The sequence below is a fragment of the Podarcis raffonei genome, chromosome 10, assembly GCF_027172205.1.
Source record: "Podarcis raffonei isolate rPodRaf1 chromosome 10, rPodRaf1.pri, whole genome shotgun sequence".
Classification (NCBI taxonomy): Eukaryota; Metazoa; Chordata; class Lepidosauria; order Squamata; family Lacertidae; genus Podarcis; species Podarcis raffonei.
Genome location: NC_070611.1, coordinates 36,733,512 through 36,750,358, shown reverse-complemented (window position 1 = coordinate 36,750,358; position 16,847 = coordinate 36,733,512). Strand labels below are relative to the sequence as shown.

Genomic DNA, 16,847 nt, shown 5'->3' with positions numbered 1-16,847 from the left:
ACCAAACCTGTTATTGAACCCTTCCAAGTCCAAAATGTCTGTGTTCTCAAGAAGTAGCCAGTCTTTCAGCCAGCAAAAAGCCGCTGATTCATAATACAGTTTTAAGTCCAGCAGGGCAAACCCCCCTCTTTCTTTTGCATCAGTTAATGTCTTAAATTTTATTCTGGGCTTTTTGCCCTGCCAGACAAATTTAGATATATCTTTCTGCCACCTCTTGAAACAGTCCATTTTGTCCACAATCTGCAATGTTTGAAACAAAAACAACATTCTTGGCAAAACATTCATCTTAATAACAGCAATTCGGCCTAACAAGGAAAGTCTCAAATTTGACCATATTTCTAAATCTTTCTTAATTTCAGTCCAACATTTCTCATAATTGTCTTTAAATAAATTCACATTCTTAGGTGTTAAATTAATCCCCAGGTATTTCACTTTATTTGCTACCATTAATCCGGTTTCACTCTGAAACCTCTCTCTTTCCACAACTGTTAGATTTTTTTTCCAGTACCTTCGTTTTTTGTTTATTCAGCTTAAAACCTGCTACTCGACCAAAAACTTGTATTAACTCCAAAACTCTTTTTGTACTAGTGTCTGGCTCTTGTAAAGTTAATACTAAATCATCTGCAAACGCCCTCAGTTTGTATTGTTTAGCTCCGACCTGAATCCCTTTAACCAGCTGGTCCCCTCTGATCATGTTTAATAAAACCTCCAAAACAGATATAAAAAGTAATGGGGATATTGGGCACCCCTGTCGTGTCCCTTTTTCAATAGCAATTTCTTCAGTAACCACATTATTTACAATTAATTTTGCTTTTTGTTCAGAATAAATTGCACCTATACCATTCTCAAATACCTAGGGACGCGGGTGGCGCTGTGGGTAAAAGCCTCAGCGCCTAGGGCTTGCCGATCGAAAGGTCGGCGGTTCGAATCCCCGCGGCGGGGTGCGCTCCCGTTGTTCGGTCCCAGCGCCTGCCAACCTAGCAGTTCGAAAGCACTCCCGGGTGCAAGTAGATAAATAGGGACCGCTTACTAGCGGGAAGGTAAACGGCGTTTCCGTGTGCGGCTCTGGCTCGCCAGAGCAGCGATGTCACGCTGGCCACGTGACCCGGAAGTGTCTGCGGACAGCGCTGGCCCCCGGCCTCTTGAGTGAGATGGGCGCACAACCCTAGAGTCTGTCAAGACTGGCCCGTACGGGCAGGGGTACCTTTACCTTTTATACCATTCTCAAAACCTTGACCTACCCCCATTCCTTTAAGATTCTTTTTCATAAAACTCCAAGAGATATTGTCAAAGGCTTTCTCCGCGTCCACAAATATTAATACTGCCTTAGTATTAATATTGGTTTCCAGTAATTCCATAATATCTATTATATTTCTCACATTGTCAGATAGATGTCTTCCTGGGAGAAAGCCAGCCTGGTCTTTATGAATCTCACCCACCAAAACCCTCTTCAGTCTTTTAGCCAAAATGTCTGCAAAAATTTTGTAATCCACATTAAGCAATGATATAGGGTGGTAGTTCTTAATCTGGTTCTTTTCAGTCTCAGATTTTGGTATAAGTGTAATATATGCTTCTTTCCACGATTCGGGTGCCTTCTTCCCCTCTAGAATTTCATTGCAGACTTCCTTAAACGGTTGTATCAACCAATCTTTCAAAGCTTTGTAGTATCTGGAAGTCAATCCATCTGGTCCTGGAGATTTTCCCAATTTCATATTTTGAATGGCTCCCTCTATTTCTTGCTCAGTTACTTTCTGGTTTAAAATCACTTTGCTTTGTGGGTTTGGCAGAAATGACGAGCAGAATCCGAAACCAGGGAAGAGAAGCGGCGGAAGAGGAATGGAAGAAGTTTAAGGACTATTTAAAGAAATACTATAAAATTAATGACAGCTAGAATGATGTTGGGTTTAAAATAAATGGTTACTATTAGTAATGGTTAAGACAAAGAGAATAAGGATGATTAACACAAATTTATAGTAAAATAAGGGAAGATTCGCTGAATAACTATAAGAACTTGGAATACAGAAACGGGAAGCAAGAGGAAGTCGAGGAAGTAAGGTTTAAGAAATTAGGACATGAAATGGTACTTGTTTTTTGTTCTGTTATTGTTTGTTGCTTGTTTATGTATGTTTTGTTTGTGTTAATATAAAAATTGTTTAATAAAAAATATTATAAAAAAAAAATCACTTTGCTTTGTTCAGATATTTTTTGTAATCCATATTTTTTAAGAAATTCTTCTATCTCTTTTTCATCCACCAGCCCTTGAGCATAAAGTCTTCTGAAATAACTCTGAAAACAGTTTCTAATCTCATTTGGTCTAAAAATGTTCTTTCCTTCAACCTCTAAGCTTGTAACCATATTCAATTTTTGTCTTTTCTTCAATTGCCATGCCAGAAGTTTCCCACATTTGTCTGCCGATTCAAATGTCTTTTGTCTCATTTGCTTTATTTTCCATTCTATCTCCTGGTTCATCAGTTCCATATACTGTCTCTGGTAGAACTTAATTTCCCTTAAAATTTCATGAGACTTTGGCTTTGATCTCAGTTTTTTTTCACCTTCTTTTATTCTTTCCAAAATCTTATCTTTCTTTTCATTCTGTCTCTTCTTTTTTAAAGTGTTCTGCTGTATCAAAAAACCTCGCATAACGGCTTTACTTGCGTCCCAAATTGTTCTTTTCTCCACCTCTGTTTTCAGATTTATCTCAAAATAGTCTTTCACAGTTTTCTGGGCCTTTTTGTACACCTCTTCATCTCTAAATAGGGAGTCATTCATCCTCCATCTAAAAGAACCAGCTGTTGTTGTGTTCATTTCCATCTTTACGGCATTATGGTCGGAGCAAGTCTTTGGGCAGATTTCCACTTTCTTTATCTTTGGTGCCATCCCACTAGTTACCCAAATTTGGTCAATTCTAGTCCAGGTCATTTTTGCTTCTGAAAAGAAAGTTCCCTCTCTCTCAAGAGGGTTCCTTGTTCTCCAAATGTCAATCAAGTCCATATTGTCTGTCATTTCGAAAAAAGTCTTAGGTAGTCTCCCATCCTTAGAAACCCACCTGTCTTAGTGCTTTGTCCATATTTGTAGAGACCACTCCATTCATATCTCCCATCATAATTAGATTGTAATCCAAATAGTCCATTAATGTCTCATGCAATTTCTTGAAAAACTCTGACTTCCCTTCATTCGGAGCATAAATCCCAATTATCAATAATTTTTCTCCTTGGACTTGTATTTCAATTGCCAAATACCTTCCTTGTTCATCTTTAAAAATTAACTTAGGGGCCAACTTTTCCTTTGCATAAATCACCACTCCTCTTTTCTTCACTTTGTCTGATGAAATAAATTCCTGTCCCAATCTTTTATTGACAAGTAATTTTCTATGTATTCTAGTCACGTGAGTTTCTTGTAAACAAATCAAGTCCAATTGTTCCCTTTTTAAAACATGGAAAACCTCACGCCTTTTTCTGGGAAGGTTCAGTCCATTACAATTCCAACTTAAAAATTGCAGAGCCATCTTGTTATTTACTTAGTTGCTCCTCCAACTGCCCCAAGCAGTTGTTCTTCCTTTGTCGGAGTTTTGAGCCCAAATGTCAAGTTCAAAATGTCTGTTGCATCCTTTGCCTTTGTAGTCTGATCCACCACTTCCTTCAGGAGGTCCTCCTCATTTCTTTCCAGAAATTGTTCTTTGTCTTGCACTGTTTTTATTTTAATTTTTTTCCCTTTGTAGTTGAAAGACAAGCCTTGTGGAAACTCCCATCTAAATAATATATTGTTCTTTTTCAACAAAGTGGTCAAGTCCTTGTAGTAAGCTCTCACTTCCAAGATGTATTTAGGAATATCTTTATAAATCTGCACAAAAGAATCTTCAATCTCGAGAGTTCTTTGGAACTGTAAGTTTAATATTTTGTCTCTCTCCTCCTTAGATCTTAAAGTTATCAGGCAATCCCTTGGGTTCTTTCTATTTTGTCTTCTGCCCAGTCTGAAAGCAGTGACTATCTTAAATTCCTCCTCTTTCAAATTTGCTTGCCAGAATTCCAAAAATTCTTTTGTAAGAAAGTCTACCAAATTATCCTGTTCGCTTTCTGGGACCAATCTCAATCTCAAATTCCTCTCCTTTCTCTGAAGTTCCAGTAAAGACAGGGCTGCCTCATGCTCATCCAGCTTTTTACAAACTGGTACTAACTTTTCCTGTGTAGTTTCCGCAGTAGTTTTTGCCTCTTCAGCAATCTTACAAATTGTGACATTTTCTTCAATTAATTTATTTATAGTCGCTGTATTAGATGTAACACTTTTGGTATTTAAATCTAATTTTGTTGATAACTCTGTCAGCTGTTTAGAATTTTCTGTACCTTGCTTAGTCAAGGCTTCCAAGGCCTCATTTATCTTTATTAATGCTTGTGTCACTGGATCCATAGGTAATGAAGCCACTTTTTCCTGCCCATCTGCACCTGCAGGGACTGAGCCTGATATAGAACCCCTTTTCTTTTGTGCAATTTTAGTTTTAGCTCTTGTTTTTATCTCTTCTTCTTGGCCACTCATATCCCAAGGTCGTTCCCACAGGAATTATTTCCAGATGGAAAACTCCACTGACTTGCTTTTACAAACTTGTCTTATAGCTATTTCCCCACAACCCTCTAGAGGGAGTAGCTCAAAGTCCAAAGTACAAAGAAGCAAAAAGAAAAATGGCAACAAATCTTCCAGTAAATTTCCACTAAGAAGGCTGTCAGTTTGTAACTTCAACAAAGTCCCCAACAGTAGCAAATAAAGTCCCAACTTTGTATCAAGCAGGCAAAACACCAACTTTGTAACCAATTTCAAATAACAGTTTTCAGTCCCGGTGACTTACTTTCCTCTTGGGGCAGTCCTTCCCAAGGGTTTAAAACGGCAGAAAGTTCCTTTTTTAAACTTCTTTCATACAGGTAGTACAGGTTCAAATTCTCCCCCCCCCCGCTCCTGCCTGCTAAGGGGGAGGCTCAAGTTCAATGTCCGGGTTAGACAGGTTTTAAGGTTGTCTTCCGTCAAATTGCAGCTTTGTATTTCGTTGCTTTAGCTGTCATGCAGTCCGGGAAAGGCAGACTTCCTTATTTTTAACCTTCCCCGTTTTCGGCCAAATTTTCAGAATTTTTAATTTTAAATCCCAAAAGCTTTCCAATCCTACTCACAGGTATTTTGTAAATCCAAATGCCAGGAAGGAATCGGCGCTCTCCGTCTATGGCAACGCGGCTTCACTCCACGGGCTGGGTAACGACTCTCAGCACCGCGCTCACACCCGATGCCACTCCGGAGCCTTTAAAAAGGCTCCTTCGCAGTAAAGGGGGGCGCTTAAGGTGCCCACCGAGTCTCCTTGCTCACAGACTTCCGCGCCTGTGATTTTAGGGGTCCCCGCTTCGCAGTAGCAGTCAGACCCGAACTCGTAGAGTAGTCTCCCTGAGCGGAGCTCAGCGGGAGACCGCCATTAAACGCTGGCGCCGACCGAAAGTCTCCCTGGCGCTGACCAGAAGTCTCCGGGTACAAGGAGCTTCTTTACAGTTAGATCTAAATTGTGTATGACAGCAACAGTGTGGACATCACTTTCCCCACTTCTGTCCCCTCATCCCAGTAATGACAAACTAAGTGTGGTGTGTAATGTGACATTTTGATACTCTACTTTCCCCCACCTCCCTTCCTCCTCATTGGCTGCCACATGCAGAGGTTCAGGACCAATTAGGTTGTGTCACACAAGTTGCTTACTTAGATGTTGGCAGGGAGTTTTGAGTTGGCAGATGCTACAGCCCTTTTCAGGTATGTCAACCATGATGGCACTATGTGAGTAAAAAAGGGATTCAGGCAGTGCTTTTTTCAGTGGGGTGGGGACACGGGGACACATACCCCTAAACATTTTGTGAATCTAGGAGGAAGAGAAATTTTAAAACTTTTTTTAAAAATTAGTTTATTCTCTAGCATGGTGAATCATCAGTTCCACCCCCAATTGGCTGCCTTTTGTCCATTTACTGTATTTATTTTTCCTGATTTTCCTGATTGGTGATTTTCTTGAGTCAAAATGAGAGTACCCCTAAATATTTTTTTAGGGGGGGAAAGGACTGGATTCAGGACTATGCCTTTTAACCTGATGACTCAAGCCAGCTACCCTGTATTCTGCTATAACTGCTGCAGTGGAGAGCCATTTTAAAACATATCCTCAATTGTGCAAGGAATCCCCCCAAAGTGGACAAGGCTCCCTATCCCAAAAGTTATCTGAGAATATGGAAAGACAACAGTGAGGGAAGGCATGGCCCCACAGCCTATTTCAGCTGGGTTTGCTGCTTTGTGGTTGTAATGTACAGTGGTACCTCGGGTTACATATGCTTCAGGTTACAGACGCTTCAGGTTACAGACTCCGCTAACCCAGAAATATTACCTTGGGTTAAGAACTTTGCTTCAGGATGAGAACAGAAATTGCACAGCGGTGGTACAGTGGCAGTGGGAGACCCCATTAGCTAAAGTGGTACCTCAGGTTAAGAACTGTTTCAGGTTAAGAACAGACCTCTAGAACGAATTAAGTTCTTAAACTGAGGTACCACTGTATGAAGAAGGCATATGTGTCCCATAGCATAACCCAGTACTGCTCTTCTAACCCAATAAGGATGTGTCCCAAATGGTAGAAATCAATGGATGTTATTGCTTCATTACCCCCACTGCACAGTTAAATACAATTTTTGAAAAATATAGAGCTATTTTGGAAATTGAAGTTCTGTTCACGTCAATTAGAAACAACCTTGTGTAAAACTTGTACTGAGTGATCTTGCTGATCTGAGTGTCTATGAGATCAAACTATTTCAATCTACATATACTACTTTCCTCTGAGTATCAGTCTTACGAACAGAAATTGCGATGCTGAAGTAAAACCATGCTGGCTTCTGTGCTTTTTGAGGGGTGTGTTCTCTACAGGGCTGTCTTAAGTATATGCGTCGCCAGGGTGCAAAGATCTGCCTGGCGCCTCCTCCCCAGGTTGCCCAGTCCCAGGCGCGCAGGAGGGCGGAGCCAGCCGGCCGCCTCAGCTTCTTGCTGGCTCGGTCACCCCCGAACTCCTGGCGCAGAGCCACCCGCAGCAGAAGAGCCCACTGCAGCGCTCCAACCGATGGGCGGGCTCTTCCCCAGACTCAACCCTCAGGCCCCGGACTCTCAGCCTGGCGCCCCTGAGAGCTCGGTGGCCGGGTGCCCTGCACCCTTAGCACCTATGAATAAGACGGCCCCGGTTCTCTAGTATTGTAAAGTGCAGTATCATTAACAATTTTGCTGATAAACCTATTAGGCTGATGGTGTGCTCTAGTCTCTTAAAGGGTTTGATTTCATCTTTTTCCTTTACAAAGCATAGCTGTGTGGGAAGGGGGGGTGTCCTCAGTTAGGATTATGGTACAGAGAAGATGAGTTACCCCTTTTTGCTCTCTTTTCCTTTTGGAAACGGCCCCTTGATGCAAATGTTTTCCCCAATTGATAAAACTTATTGTTAAAAACTCTCCCTGACCATGGTCTTGATCCGTATCAGCTCCCCCACCGACTGTGGGTGCATTTTAACAGAGGAAAAATATGTTGCGAGTTCCAATCATGGAACTGCTGCATCACGCTTAGTTTGACCTTTCATAATCATGTAAACTAGTTCTTTCAAATGCACAGCTGATAAAGGCTTGAAGGAGGATATAAAATGATAGCATTTAAGAGTGATGAAGAAAGATGATAACAAGAGATACCATCTTTGAAGATTTTTCCACATTTAGATTGATAGCATATTGACACAATGTAAAGAATAATGTTAAATTATTGTCACATTACTGCTTAAAATGCTGTGTATTTATGCTCAAGAAATGAAATTCTTACTTGCTATTTGTTCTGACCTTAATCTTAATTCTTTTCTAGATTCTAGCTTTGCGTGAACAAAATGCACACATTCAAAGGAAAATGGCATCAGGAGAGGGTCCTACTGACTCAGAGCTTATCAAAGGAATGGAGCCTGGACAAAAAGTTCATGAAAAGGTATAAAGTAACAACTTCCCTTTGAGAGTCTTCGTCATTTGAAAAGTTCAAATCAAAGCCCACTGCTCTAAGCTCCCAAATCCATTTCTGCCTTCTGAGATGAACTTAATGTGATGAATAAAACCTGGCACCTATGCAAGATGAGTCGCTAGTGTATTCTGAATCAATGCCTTGAGCAGTCTCTTTTGTTTATGCCCTCCTACAGAAATTAAAGCTGCTTCTTTCTAATTAAGATAGTAGTGAAGAAGTTTCGTACAGCATCTGATTGCATGGCGAGGCCCCGAGCCCCACCCCATTTCTTTGATAATGAAACACACACAGACCAATATTTTGGGTTAATGGGATAAATAAGGCCACAACTTTATTGGTTACAGATGTGAGCGGTATTGGCTTAGGCATTGGAACTGAACTGACTATATCTGACTCCTGCTGGTCATGCAGGTAGTCTCATAAGGGTAAACTATCAGTAGGGGGAGCCCTGTTGATGTACATCAACTGCAAGTTCCCCCAGGCATGGCCCTAGCCCTTGCCTGGGCTTTGGACAGGAACCACACACCCAGATCCCTGTAACAGAATACCCTTAAAGAGGAGGGGCAGGTGAAGGCCACAACCTCCCCTCCCATAAACCAGGTTTACCAATGCCTAACCGCCAAACCTTTCTAGGTTTTGACGATTACTACAAGGCAGGCGAAAGCCACATGGCTGGTGCCAATTTGCCAAGTGGGAAAATTCCTACCTGGCCCCCTCAACAGGTGACCAACTGTGGTCCATAGCAAGGCCAAGATGACGAACGCATGAAAACAGGGCGGGAGGACGGGAGATCCGACGCAGGAGGAGAAGAGGAGACTGAGCCCTGGCCGCGCGGATGTTTAAATCAGGTAAACCACACCCCTGGTCGACCAGATTGGTCAGCCGTGGGGTGTGATGCAGCCTGGACTCCCAATGACGCGGGCGGCATTGCCACGCCCACCCCCACCCCTGCTGTACACAGGGAGTGCTTGTGGCCAGCTTGCAACTCTGCCCTCCTGGGAAGGTGAGTGGTTCTATAGGAACTTCATGTATAAATGAACTTCATGACCTCATTAAGCTACAGAACGGATCTATTGTGATCCAAGCACTGACGCTGCAATATTCTAAAGTCAGTGCTAGGAAAATCAGCCTTAATGTGTGGGGTTTGGAAACGGTCCCTCAAAAGGGTTCTGCCAGTATGCCTTAAACTGAAGCTTTTTAGCAGTAGGTCTAATACAACATCAATGTGTGAGATTTTCAGCTGTTCTTTATTCCAAACGTATTTTAGAAAGAAAGAAAGAAATTCTTAGCAGCCAAAAGACAATTTTAACATTCCTCACAAGCAAATCTACTTGCACTTCTTATAGCGGTGATGTAAAAAAAAAATAAATCAAAGCTGTTTTGTAGCAGCTTGTCATCTTAGCAACTTCTACTGCCTTTTGTAACTTTCTAGTTTCACTTTTGATATCTACTTCTTGTCATTTGTAGATAATTTATGGTGCATGAATGGAGCTCTTCAACCGGGGGGAAATCTCTTTTTCAAGTTGATCATCTGCATATTTTTATGCAAGGAAGTTACAGAATTGTTTCCAGCATTAGTGTTTCTGTGTTAATACCATGCAATACTTTGAAACGATGACAAAGAACTGTGGAGTCTTTCTCTGAAAGACAGTGCAAGGCAGTTCAGGGAACAGACATATAGGGAGCTATCACTGACCTTCAGAGGTTGATTATAACTTGGAGAAAATTTGCTTCAAGGAATTGGTGCTATAATTTTGTGGTTTATTAAATATAGTCATTATGCTTGATGTGTAAAACAGAGGTCAAAGGCTTGATCCTTGCCCTCCAAGGATTTACATTCTCAACTAGAAAATCAATACAATTCTAGCCCAAAATGTAGCTGTTCATAACAATATGGTTTAGTCTAAGAAGCAACGCATACACTGCCTGTGTTTTTGAATTCTTTACTTCGTTCAGTGGATGGTTATTGATAGACTTTACTGAAAAACTATGTGTGCATGGAATTTGATCAAAACATCTACTTGTTTGGCACATAAGATTGACAAAAGGACTTACAAGGAATGCAAAATGGACAAAGGAGAGGTAAGGAGTCCCAGGTGTAATAGGCATTGGGTGGGGAGAGGATGAAAGCATCTGAGAATTATTTTGAAAAGTTACATCTGAAGCAATAATGTGAAAGTCCACAGAGAGATGCGTGTGGAATGAGATGTGTAGCTGTCTTGATAGGTGTGTTGTGAATTGTGGGCAAGGAAAAAGTATAATGTGGTCTAGTAATACATTTTTAAGCTTAGTAATTATAGTGGACTGTAGGGAAGACTGGAATGATTTATTTAGTCGCACAATCTTACCACCTTGGGAAGGGCTGTGGCTCAGTGGGTAGAGCATCTGCTTTGCATGCAGACGTTTCCAGGTTCAGTCCTTAGCATAACCTGATAGAGCTGGGAGAGAGCACAGTCTGAAATCCTGCTGAGCTAGATAAAGTAAAGATCTGGCTCAATACAAGGCAGTTTTTCTATTTTCTATTCATGATGCTTTGTCATCTCTGCACTCTTCAGTTTGGAACACAAGTGGTGTTGGTTTATGTGCTTTAAGACAAAAATGATAATTGTATTTCATTTTCATTTTGGTTGGCTTGCAGTGTTTCTCTTGTTAGCCACCTAAAACTCTTAAATTAGAGAGAGAATAATATTTTACTTTCTGGGTCGCTGTTCCAGGAACAGGAGATGTAGCCTCGGTTTGGTTGGGTGTTTTATAATGTTCACATTTACACATGTTAAAGGTTAAATAGATTGAGATATTAGCCTCAAGGCCATAATGCCAGGCTGTTGAAGAATGAAATGTTTATCCAACAAAATAAAATAAAAAGTACATGATTATAAAATAGTGGAAAGTTAATTAACACCGTGTCTCTTGATGCAGATGGTATTTGTAAGTTTTAAGGTTTGAGAATCTTAGCAGGAATATGAGAATCCAGAGATGGGGGAATAACTAAGAACCTCTGGAGAACTGAGCATATATAATGCACCCAAGTCTTATGATCACTTAAATCTTATTTCCAGCTCAGGTAAGCATGCATAGGATTGCAGCCTTAATATTATGGCAGCTTTATTCACTTTTATTCACACTGTAAAGCATTGCCAAGTCATAAATGTGTTTAAACAAATTTAGGAAGTATAGTCATGTGCAAGAAAATACAGATCAGAAACTACAGACAAATAGAAAAGTCAATCTTGTAGTTCATGGACCTGAAATATCACTGCTTTATCCTCATCTAGAATTTTTCTCCCATTACATTGCTAATATCTGCAATTCCTCCCTCTCTCTGCCCTGGTGTGTTTAATTTTAATTTCTTAGTATCCAGTGATATTCTTGCTCATTTTGATAGGTAATTGGGGGCTGCAAAATAAATTTTAGCTATATGCATCCATATATTGAGCCTCCATCTGATTGCAGATACATTGTCTATACAGACACCAGTTTGCAGTTGTTGCTGTGTTTTGATCTAGGGAGAGACAGGAGAAATAGCATATTATCAGTGTGACTTTCCTTTTCTGGCAATTTAGGAAGGGAAGACCATGATCATGCTTTCCTCTTCTTCTCTTCTCTTACAAACCAGTCTCAGTTTGATAGCGTGTGCTGGTTGTTTCCCCCCGGACCTCTTCCACATTTAATCTCCATTGCGCTTTGTGGCACAAGTTCCCACAGGGTATTTTTGAACTTTGATTTTCTCCATGGCCTGCCTGCTTTGTTGTAGCTAATACCATCACTGATATCAGATTTGCTTGATAACACTTTCATCTCTCTCTTTCTCCCCCGGGCTATTACTACTATATTTGGACAGCTATTAAAGCTCTTTTCCAACAAAGAACTTGGCTGCGCTTCCACCATATATGGGTGCTGATTTCAGAGATGCACCACATTTCTTGAGACTTGCTGCTGCTTTTTAGGGTGACTTAGAAAGGGGGGGGAGTTGGCACGATGAAAGTGGCTCCCTTTTCCCCTTTTTAAGCATTTAACCAGCAAAATTATTGTCAGTATGATGCGTGGGAGTGGGTAGTAATATGAAGCCCACAAATCGCCCTACCCAAAATGGTACACATATTTATGACACACAGCTGGCATTTCTCTGTGTAGGCAATGCCTAACTTCCTAACAATGCTACTCTTTTCATAAAACGTTTACTCTTTTTTCTGTTTTTATCAATCATACCATTTTAAATTGTGTTATTATAAGCTGCCTTGCACATTTCCTGGAAAGGCAGTATATGAATATTAAAATAAATAAATCCATAATATGCTGATACAGCATAAATAGTGGTCTGTAATCTTCTCAAGGTGAGGTCTTCGTATAACTCTTTGACTGGGACCACATGTGCTGTAGATTGTTACAGTAAAGTCTTGTGAGAGTAAAATTGCCTTTACCACTTCAAATTGCAACCAGAGGAATGAATACACACATACACATAAACACACAAACACACACAGTCACATATGAGCTGTTAACATGCCTAATAACCACCCATTGTTCACCAGGAGAATGTGCACATATTCCTTCCATGAAGAAAACAATGTGCACATTACAAAATATGAATTTTATCAAAGTAATTGTTGAACTGAAATACAATTAAGAAGAAGTATATTAATAGTGAAATACAATTAAGAAGTAGTATATTAATAGTGAAATAATTATTAAGCTCTAACTTAAAATGATTTTTATATGATTATTGCTTTCATTTTATGGATCAAAGGTCTCGTTAGATAGTAAAATTAATATTAAATTGCTGTTTTAGGGTTGTTTTTAAAAGTCTGGAATGGATTAATCCATTTTGCATTACTTTCTATTGGAAAGCATGCCTTGGTTTTGGAATGCTTTGGTATAGGAACAGACTTCCGAAACGGGTTAAGTTTGAGAACCAAGGTACCACTGTATATAGAAATGAGCAAACCAGTGGTATTTTAGGGAGCAGGCTAGCAGGCGGGGCCCATTAGTTACATCATAGGAGCCTACACAACACCAAACAAAACACTGTTGCTGTATGTAGGTTTTATTTTATTTTGTTTTTTATCTTATATTTTGGAAATGTACATCCAGTTTTTTTTCCTTTAATTTTTTGGGGGCCCCCAAGAGAGTGGGGCCCTAAGCTTTAGCTTGTTTAGCTTATATGTAAATCTGGCACTGCTTCTGGCCCACTACCTAATTTTACATGGCCCACCATATATACCACCACCCTCAATCAGTGAAACAGCAAGAAACACTTTTTGTCACTTGGTCACTCTGGTCTTCTGACATGCATACAACCCATAAAGTGGCCAGGAGAACACACCACACTGAAAAACCAGGGTAGTGAAAAGATACATAGTCAGATTTGATTTTTGTATATGAAATACTAGGGTGCTGATTTTTTAAAAAGTGGAGGCCAATGAAAAACTGTATATAAAGCATTATTAATCCACAGACAAGTACTAATAAAATGAACTGGACTCACAATCCAACACAGCTCTTCTTTTTCTTCCCTATAAGCAGTATTAAGTGGCTTTTAGCCAACATACAATCATATACAAGATCACAGGCTTTTCCAAGTGTCATAACTGAATGGGCAACACAAAAAGCAGCAAAAGTAAGCTAGACTTTCACCAGTAAGAGGAATCTACTCAGCTCAGTTGGCCTATTCTGAGAGACAGCCAGTCAGCTTTGAAAGACTCAGTTAACCATCTCTTCTTCCAGCTAGGGGGTCTCGTAGAGGCAAACTGTTTAACTCTGTGCTATTAGGGACATTGGAAAATCAACATGGAGTGAGGGAGTACATGTAAGACATTTAAATTATAAGTTGATTAGTTAATGTGTTTTATCGAAATGGGAAAAGTCGCTGAGGATAGACATTTGAACATAGTTGTGTGTGAGTTTTCCTTTATTTAAATTAGGTTTGGAGCGCTGCCGTTTTAGGCACCTAGTCTCTCTTTCTGATAAAGGATTCACAGCTTTGCGTTTTCAGTGTGTGCTCTCCGCCTATCTAATGGGAAGATTTAATAGCACCCCTGTGTACCAAAGACTCTGCATATGTGAGTCGGGAGACGTGGAGGACATTCAACACTATTTGCTACCATGCCCTTTATATACATCCCCTAGACAAAAATTCCTCGATTACATCCTTGGTTCTTTTTCCAGCTGACCTCCACTTGAGCAAATCTCTATTTTGATAGCTGGCAATAATGTATTTATTACGGCACTAGTTGCAAAATTTGCTTTGGCTGCAAGTAAGTTGAGAACTAGGTACCAAGACAAGTATCATAATGGGAAGTGTGAGAAGTGAAGTTCTTAACTTATGCAGGTGTGATTTTGCATTTTGGTAAGTCTGTTTTCCTGTTGTTGTTGTTCAGTTTTGATTCAACTATTTGTATCCCATGCACTGTGACCATTTCCCAACTTATGTCAAATTGTGATGGCTTATAGCTTTTAGCAATAAAGATTTCATTCATTCTTTTTCTGATAAGCAGTAGCAATCTATTTTGAAGACTTGACCACCGTAGAAATCTGAATCATATGGAAAAGTGCCAACAGTATATTCCTGTTGATTTCATACACTTTGCTCCATTTCTTCACTAAGTTGGTGAAAGTAGGCTAATGTGAGTGGTCTATGGTTTGTTTGTTTCTTAATAGCGTCTGTCAAATGGCTCCATAGACTCAAATGATGAGACCAGCCAATTGGTGGAGCTGCAGGAACTTCTTGAAAAGCAAAATTATGAAATGGCACAGATGAAGGACCGCTTGGCTGGATTGTCTTCCAGAGTCGGGGAGGTAGAGCAAGATGCAGAGACAGCTAGGAAAGACCTCATTAAAACTGAAGAACTGAACAGCAAATATCAGAGGGACATTAGGGAGGTAAAAAATTATTCCACCTCCATTTGTTTTCGTTCATCTGTACATTCATTCATTCCTTTTGAAGCTGGTACACCTCAAACTCGAGTTTAGATTATAAGCCATCTAATGACCTCCTGCTAGCTACATGAATATTGGCAACAATTGTAAATTGTAGTCTTTTGATGTATTGTTTGTTCTTTTAAGGCAATGGCTCAGAAGGAAGACATGGAAGAAAGGATCACTACCCTTGAAAAGCGTTACCTAAGTGCTCAGAGGGAATCCACCTCCATACATGACATGAATGATAAGCTGGAAAATGAGCTGGCAAACAAAGAAGCTCTCCTGCGTCAGGTTCAGTATCTGGGATCACTGCTAAGAGACTCTTCATAAGTGTCCTCTCATCATTTAGCTGAAAAGAAAGGCAAATGTGTCTTCTTGCTGTAATCTTACTCTGCCATCCAAATATTGGTAGATTTGGATCAAAAGGGAATGAGGACTTTTCTTTCCAGCAAGAGAAGTCAAAGATAGATCAGATTTGGGCCCGGATCTATTTTTTCCAGAGCTAAGATGTTCAAGACAAGGCTAGAACATATCTGATTCTCAAACCTGGCTCTTATCAAGTCAGGATGGCAAGATTCTGGGAGTGAATCCAGATTGGGTGAGATGAAGGAAAATCAAGGTAAGATAGAAAGGGAAAGTCTGGCAGGTTTATAGCAGCAAGCTGAGCTACACATGAACTATGCAGGCTGGATCATAAACTTTGAACATCAGTAGATTTTGGGGGAGGGTGAATGATGTGCAGTGCCAACCAGGAAAGTATCTGTGACTGCAGCATGCAAGCTATGTTTGCTAATATAAAACAGCCTAAAATAGTGGTTGTCAGGGAACTGCCATTGGTTCAGGAGGGAGAGAGGAAAAGCCAAATGGATTATAGAGAACCCCCAGGGATCGTGGGGAGCAGTTCCTCTTCAACTGAGGAGAGTAAACACGCCTCCAGTGGAGAGGAGCTGCAGGAGTCGGAAGTGGCGAGGCGGTCCCAGGACTCCGTGCCTGGGAGAAGCGGGGAGGAGAGGGGTCCTCCGCAACCGACGCCCTCCTTGCGCAGAAAGCATTCGTGCAGAGAGGGGAGGCGCAGAATTGGTGTCAAGGAGTTGCTTTGCTGGGGAAAGTTTAAGAACCGCCCACTCACGGATTCTGCCAGCGATTGAGTCAGCCACGGGAGAGTGGGGCTCTGGACAGATAAGGTTTAGTTTGGCAGCAAAAGCAAGGCTTTGCAACCAAGCGGGGAAATATTTTCTTGCTTACTCTCGAGCAACCCCTTGGAAACATTACAGTGGTAAACTAAGAGCGTGCTAAAAAAAAAAAGTTTTGAACTTGCCATAGGAAGTTTCTTGCTCATAAGAGTAAGAAACCACTTGAAGGTGATATGTCTTGGTTCATGAGAGCAAGGGACAAGCTACTGGTTGCTCCTATTTATATGTTTTATTAACTTTCCAGTTTGTTGTAGTGTTCATTCATATTAATGCTTTTTCGGTATATCTCTCTATATTAACACTTCTTCAGTACATCTCTATATAAATCATTACATGCTTCATCAGTTGGGTTTGAGAAACTGAGGAAGATTTGCTCTTCGAGAGCCAACCAGGATGAACCATTGAAAGTCCAATCCCCTGAGAACGGCAGCAATTTCCTGATTCAGCCTTTTATTTATTTATTTAATCGTCTCATTTCTGGGTTTCAGATGGAAGACAAAAATAGACAGCTGCAGGAACGGCTTGAACTAGCTGAGCAAAAGCTGCAACAAACAATGCGGAAAGCTGAAACCTTGCCTGAAGTGGAAGCTGAACTGGCTCAGAGAATCGCAGCCCTGACTAAGGTATTGTACACTTGTGGGCAGGTGAATTTCAGAAACACGTTTTCCTTTAACATTGATTTTCATCCCTTTTCCCTTCCTTCAG

General features: G+C 40.6%; 1 protein-coding gene across 17 annotated transcripts in view; it reads left to right on the top strand.

Moving 5' to 3' along the window:
* The window catches only part of PPFIA2 (PTPRF interacting protein alpha 2), a 285,944-nt gene that overhangs the window by 205,793 nt on the left and 63,304 nt on the right, over window positions 1-16,847 (top strand). For 16 of the 17 annotated variants that reach the window (XM_053406933.1, XM_053406948.1, XM_053406938.1 and 13 more), the window contains 4 exons: window positions 7,885-8,001; window positions 14,689-14,910; window positions 15,094-15,240; window positions 16,631-16,765. In XM_053406933.1, coding sequence (XP_053262908.1) covers window positions 7,885-8,001; window positions 14,689-14,910; window positions 15,094-15,240; window positions 16,631-16,765 — 621 coding nt within the window. Of the gene's footprint in view, window positions 1-7,884; window positions 8,002-14,688; window positions 14,911-15,093; window positions 15,241-16,630; window positions 16,766-16,847 lie in introns of those variants that run through there. The other variant, XM_053406947.1, reaches the window with a different exon arrangement.